Source organism: Carassius gibelio, chromosome B17 (assembly GCF_023724105.1).
Source record: "Carassius gibelio isolate Cgi1373 ecotype wild population from Czech Republic chromosome B17, carGib1.2-hapl.c, whole genome shotgun sequence".
NCBI lineage: Eukaryota > Metazoa > Chordata > Actinopteri > Cypriniformes > Cyprinidae > Carassius > Carassius gibelio.
This window is the reverse complement of record NC_068412.1, coordinates 7,435,339-7,448,338: the sequence shown is the minus strand read 5'-3', so window position 1 is coordinate 7,448,338 and position 13,000 is coordinate 7,435,339. Positions and strand designations below refer to the sequence as shown.

Sequence of the window (13,000 nt, the reverse complement as noted above, 5' to 3'; positions counted from 1 at the left end):
GAGCCAGAAAAACCAAGAAAGTTAGTGGAACTGAGGTAGAGGGTACAGCTTGAGAAATCGAAAATGAACCAAAGTGAAAATGTAAACTGAGATTATTTTATTGCATACTCCTGTTTTAAGTTGCTCTTTAAGAGACACAATTAAGGCCAAAACATTGACCCAAGTCAAGCAAACCATTGCAACCAAGCATCTGGGACAGTTAAAAATGTGCTACCCAAGGTGCTCAGCAATGTGTCATAAAAGTTAACAGGGCTGCGGTGGTCTCTGAAAGTGCCCTCGTCACCTTGTCGCTCTAACTTATTTGCTACTTTACATTTCACACGTGTGCTCAAGCTTTTGGAAATGCTAACATCTTTTGCTCTGTATTTTATGTTGATTATGCATGGGTCTTTGAACAGCTAACATGTTAAGACCAAGATCAAATGTAACTTATATTAAAAAATACCAATGTATTGCATTATGCAGTATTTTTCATTGGGACAGCTTAATACTTCACTGTGAGCATAATTGAAAACAAGTTGGTCTGAGAATATTGTAATGTTGAAATCTATCTTCTGTGTCCTGTTGCAAGCCTAAATAGGAATGCTTGTGGTTATACCAGACTTTCTTTAAATGTTACAGGATGTCCAGAAGGAAAGAAAGTGGAATTCATAACAAGCCTGTTAGATGCCCTTACTACTGACATGGTGCAGGCTATCAACTCACCAACCCCCTCTGGTGGTGGGAGGTAAGAATTTGATAAAGTAATATTTTATATACAAATTTGTCAACTAACAGCAACAATTGTTTATACATTTCACACATTTTTGATTTTTTTTTTACATAGCTTTTTTAGTGCTTAGAAATCGTTGGAATATTTTACATTTTATTATTTTGTATTAGTATTATTATTTTAAAATTGCATTAAAATGCTGTCATCCTTTTACATTCTTAGTACTAACTGTATCTTTTCTCCTAGATATTTGCTGTCCGTCTTCTCTCTTTCCAATTAATCAAACGACATAAAAAAAAAAAATCTTAAATGGACAATATGTTTTGTCGGTGTTGAAAGTACTATACAGTATACCCCTCCAAATGGGATTGTTTTTGCTCCAGGTTTGCTGAGCCTGACCCAAGCCACACACTGGAGGAACGGGTGGTTCATTGGTACTTTGCCCAGCTGGATAATAATGGCAGTCATGATATCAACAAGAAGGAGATGAAGCCCTTCAAGCGTTATGTGAAGAAGAAAGCCAAACCTAAACGATGCGCCCGCAAGTTCACCGACTACTGCGACCTTAACAAGGACAAGACCATCTCCCTTCAAGAACTCAAAGGATGCCTAGGAGTCAATAAAGAGGGTGTGCAGTTTTTATTATTATTATTATTATTTATTTATTTATGCTTATTCGTATGAATTCGTACGACCACACTCGTACATATTCATAAGATTTTTGCCAAATCGTACGTATTTTACGAGTTGCACAATTCGTATGAATTTGTATGAATGACCTATACCTAACCCCGCCCCTAAACCTAACCATCACAGGGGTTTAGACAAATCGTATAAAATCGTACGAGTGAGGTCGTAAAAATTCATACGAATAAATAACCTCGTAAAATACGTACGAATTGGTCCTGAGATAGCGTTGGAATTTATTCTTTCAAATGATGACTTTATTTGTCATATTTACTACTTCTGTATCTCACAAGGCGACTATTTATTACAATGTAACACTATATCCTGCAAATTGCAACTTAATTTCTCATAACTGTGACTTTATGTCAAACAATATGACTTTTTAACTCACAATGTGACTTTAATTGTCACAGCTGCAATTTTATACCTCGCAGTGTTCTTTATACAAAAAAGTTCAAATTATCTAATCTTTTGCCCTTTTTTTCCCGGTGGAAACAGGCTTAGTGTACTTTCTCAAACCCCAAACAACCATGACTGCACAAAATGAGTCAAATACTGACAGTGATATTTTTCATGAGTCAGTAGTTACTGTCGACTGGAAAAATGTCGGAAAAAGATCCTTTACTTATAATTAACATATGTCTTTCTTGTATCTTCTTCTTATTCACAGGTAGCACTACAAGCAGCAGTCAGGGGACAAGGCAAGGGACAAATTTGTTCAGTAAGGCCTGACTAATTGCTTTCGCACTAACATTTGCCTCAGCAGTTGCAGAGAGCAGAAATTATAATATATTAACAAAATGAATAGAGTGCAAGCATTGTAGTGAACAATATACGCCTTGCTGTTTTATTATGGTTATGGCATGACTGGTGCATCCTTATGGCCACCCACATTGTGTCTGCTTTTGTGTGTGCATGTATCCTTTGTGAGCTAAATTCAATAGATGATTACTTTAATCATAGTTTTACACTGCAGTCAGAGTGCTGTATGCAATTGAGTCAGAAGGGAACTATTCTCGGAGAATAATCAAGGACAAAAACAGTAGATACAAAGAAAGTGACATCATGGAGAGTAATGTAGTGGAAAATTTACGTTCAACTCCTAGAGCCTGAACAGCGGTCATCTGAGTTAGGAAAATATGGATCTTTGCTCATATGCACTTAATTGTAGATTTTTTTTTCTTCTATTCAGTTGGCAAGTTCAACAGATTATGTGTATTATTTGGTAAAAAAACAAGCATTTGTAATCGAATGCAATATTATTTTCATCAGCAGTGTTTTATTTAAAAGGTTAATAATAATCATGATGCAAATTTTTCCATCTCAGCTTCATTATTAGTGAGACTAACAAACATTTTCATGATTTTGATTTACTGAAAAGCTTTTCACTACTGACTATCCTAAGCTGATTCTATATAAATATACTATGAAAGGTCTAAATAAATGTGATTTTTGCCCCCAGAATGGAGAGGTTAGATTAGCTTAGTGGGCCATGTTAAACAGCCAAAACTTGACCCTGAGTTGGAAGCAACATCTTCCCTCAGATAACTGTTCCGGATGGTGCGGCGGCCCACAATCCACCTGATCCTCCGCTGATCGAGTTAAAATAACGCTCCATCCCATCATTAGCTGCACCAGAAGTTCTGCCACTCCATCACAGTCCAATAAACTAACTTCTTATGTTACTTATTACAAGAAGACATCCCGTCTAATGGCTTTTGTTGGACAAAAGTTGCAGGTTTGGAGTTACTCGCTTCTCCTCGAACACATCATTTGTTCTACTTCATAGATAAGCAATGACAAGTGCATTAGTAGGACTGTAAAATGTTTCCAACCTCATAAATCTAGTAGGAGAATACAGTTTCCAAAGTAACCACCAGGAGTCACGACCCCAAGCTTTTTTTCTCTTTTCCGTTTTATATCGAAAAAATATATATAGAGAGAGAGCTGTCATGACTCCGCTGTATATTACCGGGTTATGAGAAGGAAAGTGAGGTTTTAATATTAATCCTGATGTGCTTCTCCATATCGGCCTCCTCTAGTTTGTGGTTCTCTAAAGTGGAACTTAAGGGGAGAAAATATTTATCTAAATGCTATAATTCTGTGTGTCCCGACCCACCTGTTTCTCTTTGCTAAATTACAGCGTGAGGTTTAATTCATTGGGCTCCTGTGTGTAGATGCTCAGGAGTCATGCGCAACTTTATAACTGGTTTGAATAAGACTTTGTGGCACCATTTACTTCACATTTGATTAGTGGTAGTCTTCAGTGATATTTTCTTTAGAGCCAAAGAAAGAAAAAAAAAACACACTTATTTGGAAGCACGACTGTTTATTTGAAATGATGGCAACTGTAATTGCTCTGAGACCGAGACTGTCTCACTCGGGGTTTTTTTTTTTTACCGTGTCGGAGACAGAGACACAGAGCAGAGAGCATAGACGTTCTGTCTCACAGCACGATGACAAGTCACTCTCTCGCTCCTTCACGCTCACCATCTGTTTTTGTCAGCCATAATGTTTTGCCCGTAGTTAGGTGTTTAGCGTTTGATGACAGGCTCGCTAGCCCACTTGCAGCATTTCTCGCCAGCTCGCTCTCCGACCAGTGGGATTCCCTTGTTATTAGTCAAGTAGCTGCTGTTTACCCTGCCTTGTGGGTTATGGTAGCCAAGCAGAAACCCACTAAGGTCCCAGCGAGGGCTGAGCTCATGTGTTTACCCTGGCACTGCCCACTTCAACCTAAAAACAGTGGCTGGGAGTGGGTAGAAATTCAGGCCCAGTGGGCCGTGACTAGCACTGCCAAGATAAACAGCTGTTTCATTTGGAGAGCTGAGGGGGCTTCTCCTACCCACAGCCAAAAAGTTTGCTTTTCAACACCCCCTCCCATGTAAACACTCGAGGGTTGATGAATTGGGCCTAGCTTCTCCAAAAAGACAGTTTTATGTCTTGTCGCTTCAGTGTACTGGAAGTAAAATTGATTAGTCTGATGTAGTCGTGATTTGGGACAATGCGCTGCCAAAATATCTACGACACAATGAGAGCCAATAGACATTTCCTTCATCTGGCTAGGACTGTTTGACAAACCAAACCATACCAGCTAAAACAAGTAAAGCAGACTGATAAAATTTAAGTTAGTTTTTCTTTTTCTTCTTACATTGCAATATATTGCAATGGAGTAGTTTACACTCTGTTTGATAAAGACACAAAATCATGGTCTTCAATATTCAAGTTCTTCAAGTTCATTCTTTTCAGCTTCTTTAAAAACCATTGGTTCGTTTGAATGGTCAGCACTAGACCTCTCAAACACAGACACTATAATTGCTAGTTGAAGCAACTTACGCCTTAAACTTGTGACAGAAAAAGACACTATCAGGTTGCATTGACTCACTTGATCCTTTTCTAGCTGGGAAATGAAGACAGTTAAAGTGTAGTTGCTTGGAGTTACTGTAGTGAGATCCCCCCCCCCCCCCCCCCCCCCCAAAAAGTAAGTGTGAAATCTATTGTACAGGCATTCTTTTCGTTATATGCAAGAAACTCAGAACTAAATCCACTAATTATTAGCTTCTAATGCGCAGCTTAGCTTTTATGTCTTTGTTGGCAATTAAGAGCGCTCTTAAAGCAGGGGTGGGCCATCCTTCCAGGCTAATTGTTTAAGGACTAATATCACTATATGAGCCCACCTGCTCTGCACATTTCTGCAGACTCTACCAGTTCATTGTAACACTTATTTTGGTACTTCCTCTCATTAATGCAGTGTTTTAGAAGCATATTTAATATAACATGCATGCCGCTGAATTATTTCCAAGCATTCGGTGGTAAAAATGCTCCGTTTCTGTAAGATGGACAAAAAGTAAATGAGGTTTTAGTGCGCTGGAAAATATGTCAGTTTGTTTGCTTTAATTTTGACAGCAGACGTGAGGCTTGACTCGCTCTCGACTCTTATTTCTGGCACAAGAAAGAGGCTTTGTTTGTGCATGCCATTAGCCTTGTGAACAAGAAGCTTTAAGCATCTGGCCGGGAGAATGTTGCAGACACACTGATTTGTTGCATCTTAGTCATTTACGATAATTATGGATGACATCATGGTGATGTTTTCTATGGAGTATGTAAAAAAAGGAAGCAGACTGCTTGCCTGGGAAGTTTGGCACTGACTGGGAGTGAATCGCCCTCGCTTTCTTTTTTTTTTTTTTTTTAAGTGTCCTTCTTTTCTGTAGCCTTTTGTATACAAGCACAAGTCTAACTTAGGTTTATTGTACGTTCAGATTATATAGCATTTGCTTTCAATTTCCTCTGTTTTGAATTGCTCAGTATTTTTTTCTCAACTAATGGGTTGTGATCCAGAATTGCAAGTTGCAAATCTGAGAGCCTGATTTTCGTAGAATATGCGTAGTATCCTTCTTAATGTTGTAGAAATCATCATTTGAATCAGGATCAGTAATACCTTGTTGCACACCTCTTCTGCCACCGTGCACTAGTCTACCCTTCCAGGTCTCTAATGTTCGGCCTAATCAGAGATCAGCAGTCAGGTAAGGCAGCTCTCAGACACACTGGATCTGGTTTCCCTGGCCTTTATCAGATGAGGGGGACGGGGGTGAGCAGGGGAGAGGCTTTGTGTCCTTAATGGCGCAGGCATTTCATCACTTTACCGCTCTGAAAGAGTAGAGGCCAAAGTGGACCCTTTTTCTGGTGCCTGTTAATTACCGAAGGGAATTGGGCTTTTGAGAAGAATGAGTACACAGACACTGAGAGCTAAAAGAATTCTACACACTAACAGACAAACAAGAAAAACTCTCAGATTTGCCCCAAAAACTGCCCCCACATCAACATAAGCTTTAAAAGTTGTGGCCACACAAATACTGGCTATGTTTGAAAGGCAATAAGGTAGACATAGAGGTAACATAGAAAAGATATAGAGGTAAACAGCCACATTTACCCAACACTTTGATACCTTTTGTGTTAATAGTTTTGCTGCCAATTATATTCTGCAGGGTCTCGAAATTATAAATCATTTTCATTTGTTGATTTACACGTGCAAACTATTCACTAGAATGAAACGGACTTTCCAGAGAAAGACCATTTAAGATTGTGTGTGATACCTTTGTCTCCTGTAAAGCCATGGCACAATTCATTCATCACCCCATTGTCACTCTCTGTGTATTTTGGCAAGTCTTCAAATTTTTCTTTCTTTTTTCAGTTAAAAACGCTCAGGCTCAGCCAGCTACATTAGCCACGCCCCAAACTCTCCCTATTGATTCTGCAGAGGTACACAAACAGGGCCTAAAATTAACAGTTAAAAAATCAGCTTTGGTGAGTATATGTAACAGTATATGTCAGTCGCCAGTTGGCGGGAACTAACAGTTGAAACTAACAGTCCATTATTAAAGAGTTTTGCTGTTTCTGACATAAGCGAATAAAATAATCTTATCTGAAGACAAGATCATGTGACTTGTTTAACTGTTCTGTCATAAGCGACAAGAGAGAACCAAATAATAGGATGCAAATGAACTGGTAATGTCAGAGCAGTGTGATGGCCAGCTAATAACTTTTACCTGAGAAGATATTGCTGCTTCATTTTGGAAGATTAACTTTTTCCTTCTTTATTCTTCACAACCCGAGAATGTGGCGACACATACCTGGGGTTACGCTGCAGTAAAAGTGCAGTGAAGTAGGCTGTAGTTTAGAAGGTTGCTTGTTTGGCTGTACACAGATACTGAGCTGCTTTAGACAGTTCACCAATATAATAGCGCTCCAATGGACGAAAACACACTTATGTCAAAATACGGGTAAGTAACCTCGTAACTGTAGTCTTAAATGAGTTATAAAGTCTTAAATGACTGTAAAGATTTTGGAGAAAATATGTGTCAGCTCCACATCATGTTCATCAGGTTTTAAAGTAACACCTGCTGAAGTCTGCCATGGATGTAAACTAAAGAACCAATGAAAAAGAGAAATCACTCGACTGCTCTATTCACTGATTAACTTTATTAGCTTGAATAAAGATTAATCTGTAGAGTTTATGCATATACAACTTATATTAAAATCACTTAATATTTCAGAGCCTATTAAAATGTTAAAAATAATGGCTTTCAATAATACTGTAAAGTTGAATAGCTATAATTTCTGATTACATATATATATATATATATATATATATATATATATATATATATATATATAGAGAGAGAGAGAGAGAGAGAGAGAGAGAGAGAGAGAGAGAAAGCAGTAGTATTAGTATCAATACTTCAATTAATAATATGCTACTTAGTAAAAAGATGCCATTTAAACATATTTAAAATATACTATGTTTATGTTGTTTTTACATTAATTTGGAGGCTTATTGTGAAATTGTGACTATAAATATGAGATTATTCATGATAAATTACAGAAAAATTTGTTATAATTATTATTTTTTCTTAATCGATTTACAGACAGCACTAATGTTTCCAATTTCAATTTCATTTTAAATTTTACAGGTCCCCCAGAAAGAGATCGGGACAGCCCCCACCCCTTTGGCCCCCTTTAAATTTTCAGTTTGATGATGCGGCCCTCATCTAATCTGTTAACATGGAATGCAATATGCAAACTGAGTATGTGTGAAACAGGTATTACACGATAGCCTGCGCCATTTGTCGAACAAGAATCTCAAGGTTCTTTAGGGGAAAGAAAACATATAAATAATACATTTATATATTTTTTTTCTAGAAAATAATGTTAAGGCAAATTAAAAACACTTTACATTTGTTTAGTCATTTCATTTATTTAAGTTTTTTTTTTAATAAATAAAATTGGCCAATTAATTTTACCACGTCACCGGCCATCGGCAGGTCTGGCAAAAAGTTAGTTTTAGGCCCTGTAAGCAAATACATAACAGACAAGTATGACATCCTATAGGATCAAATGCATTGATTGGGCAAAAAGTCCTGAGGCTTTCACAATAGATATATTTTGCATTTTGATCTCTTTAATTATTGATTCCTATCAGGATGTGAAGAAATTTCCAGACAGAAAAAAAACAAACATATTTTTTCAACTAAAAATTAAAAGGTTGGTAATTGTTATAGGTGCTCAGGTATGTGTACAATATGTTTTATATGAACTGTTCATCATTCACACTGTGTGCAGATACTCCTCACACGTTAACGTCTTGAATTTTATGTGCAATTTTATTTAAGGCAGTTTATAAAGAGGCAACACTCACCTAGACCATTATTCATAGTTAAAAAACAAATAACAGTACACTACTGCAAAAGTGTCTCAGGTTATGTATGTAACCATAGTTCCCTGAAAAGGGAAAGAGACACTGAGTCTACAATAGCGATGAGACCTGTCCCTAGGACGCCTTGACAGCTGTCACTAGAGGCCGCTTTGGGGAATGCCTTCAGCGTGACTTCAGGTGTCTAAAGCATACATATAAACACACAACAATAATATTGGCCAGCAACAGCCTATGTTGTCATTACCCAGTGTGATCACAGTATAAAAGGGTGACAGTAGAGCACGTCATCTGGTTCTTCATCTGAAGCTTGCATCCGAAGCATGGCAAGGAAGCTTGAGGACACAGTGTATAATTAACACGTGTTACATATGTAACCTAATAAATTCACTACCAAGGGAACTCTAGAGGTCGCGTTGGTGAACAGTATACCCATGCCGCCATGCCGAGGGGAGTGCATGCCAGAAACCATGGCGAGCACTAAGTACCAACTCTTCCATGGGAGTTGCCCCTAGGATGCCTTGATGGCTGTCAGTGATATTATCCCCGCAGGCCAAAGGTCGGAGCTGCATACCCTTAACAACTTACCTGTGAAGGGCAGGGCTGCGAAGCCTGAGCTTAGGGCAGAGCTTAAAGGCTTGGAATCAGAAAAAGAAATTCCTTTGAGGGGATACGGCCAGGTGTCTAAAAACCAAACCAGACCCTGGCCCGTCACCTAAGGTGCTAGTTCTGAATGAGCTTGCTCAAAGAACTTGCTCTACAAATTTTTGGTAGCAACACCCTGCTCAAAGACCGGGACCTTAATCAACTCAGCACGCAACTCTTACCATACAGGATTTTAGATAGTGTGCAGAATGTTTAGTGTGCACATTACCACAATGTGGATTTAGAAAGTGTACAGAATTTCAGCAAGTGCACTTTCCATAGCATGGATTTAGAATCACTGTTTCTAAGGAGTCAGGTCAAGTCACCTTTTTAATATAACACTTTTAACGATACAGATTGTGTCAAAGAAACTGAACAGCATTTATTAGGAAAATAGTGTATCAATAATGCAAAAGGGCAGTTCATCATTGGATTCAGTGATGTCATCATCCAGCTCAGTTTCAGTTTAAATAGTATCTGTGCAAACAAGTCAACGATATCGCTGGAAATTATTCTGGAAAGCTGTTATTTAGAAAAGCCTTGGAACACTACATGACTATGGCATGCTCAGGGAGTGAGAGTTAATCCAGCAGGGGACCACATGCTCAGAGTGCATATGGATTGAAAAGGCATATCTCAGAAAATCCTCCATGTGAGGGGAGTGTACAACGCAACCATAGCAGTCACAGAACAGACTCCAGAGCTTCTGCTCATGCATAACTAGAAGGGGCGAAGCACCCAGGTCTCAGACTTAGAGGGGGACACCAATACCCGACTGGGAAGCAGTGTGCTCATAGATAACCCTATAGGGTGAGGGAAGCACTGCTGAGCTGACCAAGAGAGCAGCCTAAGAGGAAGGCAGAGTCCTGATGTTCTAACCAGGTGATCTCACAGAGCGAAGGACTCGACTCTCAAATGAGAGGGGTTCAGATGCTCAAAAGGCAACGGTGTGATCACAAGAGATCACTCCATGGTGAGCTGAGCACAGCTAGCTCACTCAAAAGTAACCCACCAGGAAGGCAGAAGATGGCACAGCAAGCTTGCATGACTGCTATCTGGAGCTCAAAGGCATGGAGGCCCCAATTCCAAAATAGGAGGAAAAATTAGATGCTCAATCTGTGAGTTGTGTGCTCATAGGTGGCCCTCTTTTGTGAGGGGAGCACAGTTAGCTCAACCAAAGAAGCAGCCTGCAAGGGAAGCACAAGGTTGCTCAACAACCTGGCATGACTGCGGACCAGAGCTAAATGGAGCCAAGGCCCAGTGGTCAAAATAGGAGAGGAACTCAGACGCTTGATTTGGGACCAGTGTGCACATAGGTGATCCTCTAAGGTGAGGGGAGCACTGCTAAGCTCAATCATCCAAGGAGAGCAGCCTTACAGTGAGGCAAAGAGAGGCTTATAAACTGAGAACTGAAGAGTTGTCGTTAAGGAGTGTTAAGCCACTCAACACCTCAGCGAGTGGAGCTCTAGCTCAGAGATCGTGCATGACGGTTGAGAGGATGACTCAAATCTCAAGAGACCCCTCAGAACAAGTTGGTCCTCACCATCAGTAGTTGGTTGTGTGGGAGATATAAACTAACCAAAAACATCATAGGTCAAGCATGAGAGACTGTAATGCGAGCGCAGGAGGCTCCTACCTAACCTTGGTCAGGTGGGGGTGGCTTTATGGGAACTAAGGGGAGGAAGATGAGAGCAGATGTTAATACTCTTGGAGTGAGGTGATAAGATGACTCAAGTTTTACTCTGCTCACCTCCCTCAAATCTGGCTTGTTAGCTGAAGGCAGGGAAGGGCGCGAGTCACAACACTCTAGCATCTGTGCCTATCTTTGACTCTTAGATCGAGACGGGCCAGGATCCATTTTGTTCTTCAGGCTCAGACCAGGCCCTTTGTGGAATGAAAGATTTAAAGGCAGCTGAGTCTTGGCCTCCTTAAACTTCTTGATCAAAAAGACGCCTTGACGGAAGTGTAGGAAAACTGGAGAAAAAGGAGAAAGCCATTCTCTTTCATCCCGATTTCCTCCAGGTTTACCCACATATGCCTCTCTGTAACCACCATGGCCACCATAGATCTGCCAATGGCAGTGGTGGTCTGCTTAGTGGCATGGAGAGCGAGATCTGTGGTGTGACACAACTCAGCCATCTCATCAGGTAAATAACAGGTAAACAGATAAACCCTGATCTTTATCCAGGTCTTTCAACAGGTCAGCCTGATAAGCCTGAAACATCACCATAGTGTGCAACAAGGCTGCAGCCTGACATGCTGCTGTGTACGCCCTGCCATTCAAATGAGATTTATCTTGAAAGAAGATCTCACACCCACAGAGAGATAGCAGGCCAGTGTCTCTTCAATAGAGGGGGAATCTTCTCATATCCGTTCTCATGCATCCCCTCAATACTGGCATTAAAAGTATGCTGAAGCCTATGGATGCGGGACGAAAACTGATTCTTTTCAAGCCTTCTTGATCTCCACATGGAGGTCAGGAAGAAATGGAAGGCTCACTTGAGTTGGAGGGTTTTGTTCAGAAAGATAACTCTCAACGAGGCGGCCTGCTTCCAGGGCAAGTCAAGCCTCGCAGTGGCACGTTCCATAACCTCAAGCAACTCCACGTATACAGGGCAGGAGGAATGAGAGGACTCAGTCTCAACTTTCTTCATCCTCATCTGACATCTCTTGCTCCTAAAGGCTTGGAGCCAGCAGAGAACTAGCAACTGGATCAGACAATGTAGGGGAAACAGCATCTTCATCCAGCAGCTCACTTTCATCTGTGACTGATGAGCGTGAAAGGGAAAGAACCTTTTTTAACTCTTGAGCCAGATCCACCTGCGATCCCCACAAGCACATTTTACTTTGTGCCTCAGCAATGGCGGGGTCCTGAACTGCAGGGAGCTGATTGTTGTCCCTCTTTCCTCGAAAAGAGAGACAAACGAGACTTGAGCCTTTTCTCCCTCGACGACATTGTGCACGCAAGCTCTTTGCCCAAACAAAAGACGCAAAGACAGTGTGTGTCATCAGGTGTCAAATAGCGAGGACATGGATCCACACACTTCCTTACTAGGAAAGGAGGTTCGCCATGGTAAAGAAAAATATTGTTCATACTGAAATGCACACTTCAAACAAAACTGAAGAGGATGACGTTCTCCTGGTGCCCTTTTATGCTGTGACCGTGACGTCATAGGCCAATGCAATTTTCATGTTTAGATATGTTAGTATGTTTTAGACACTTATCACGCTGAAGGCGTTCCCCAAAGTGACTTCTAGAGGAAGCAGTTCAAAATTCCCTCAGAAGGAAACAATAAATGCTTGCATTGATGGATGCTTGTGTGAGAGGGTTAGTAAGACATACTTGCAACTCTAGATTAACAACAGTTTTAAGACATTTTGAAAATTTAAAGATAGCACAGACACTGCAGGCTGCGTATTCGGGTGTACACATAAACTAAACTTTGGAGTAAAAACTGACTTGAAAATTGTTTTTAAGTTTGTGTGTGGGGTAAATTATATACTATACTATAGCTGATGCAACAGGTCTATTCCTTTTGATTGAGTGTCCACCTGCATTTCCCTACCCCCTAATGCCTGCTGTTGACCTCACACACACATACATACACATCTGATGGACTCTCCAGGGCCCAGGACCCCCCTCTGCCTGTCAGACCCTTCCCCCATGGGGAAGGGGAGGGGGCTCTTCACTGGAACTCTTGTACTCCCTTTCACAGCAGCCATCTGCAAGCAATCTGTCCAGTTTACCC

At 40.4% G+C, this 13,000-nt stretch overlaps 1 protein-coding gene across 7 annotated transcripts in view; it reads left to right on the top strand.

Moving 5' to 3' along the window:
- Window positions 1–13,000, top strand: part of smoc1 (SPARC related modular calcium binding 1) — a 48,367-nt gene that overhangs the window by 33,267 nt on the left and 2,100 nt on the right. For 5 of the 7 annotated variants that reach the window (XM_052580292.1, XM_052580291.1, XM_052580290.1 and 2 more), the window contains 3 exons: window positions 622–727; window positions 1,096–1,340; window positions 2,070–2,100. In XM_052580292.1, the coding sequence (XP_052436252.1) occupies window positions 622–727; window positions 1,096–1,340; window positions 2,070–2,100 (382 nt within the window). Of the gene's footprint in view, window positions 1–621; window positions 728–1,095; window positions 1,341–2,069; window positions 2,121–13,000 lie in introns of all 7 variants that reach the window. The other 2 variants (XM_052580289.1, XM_052580287.1) reach the window with 1 other exon arrangement.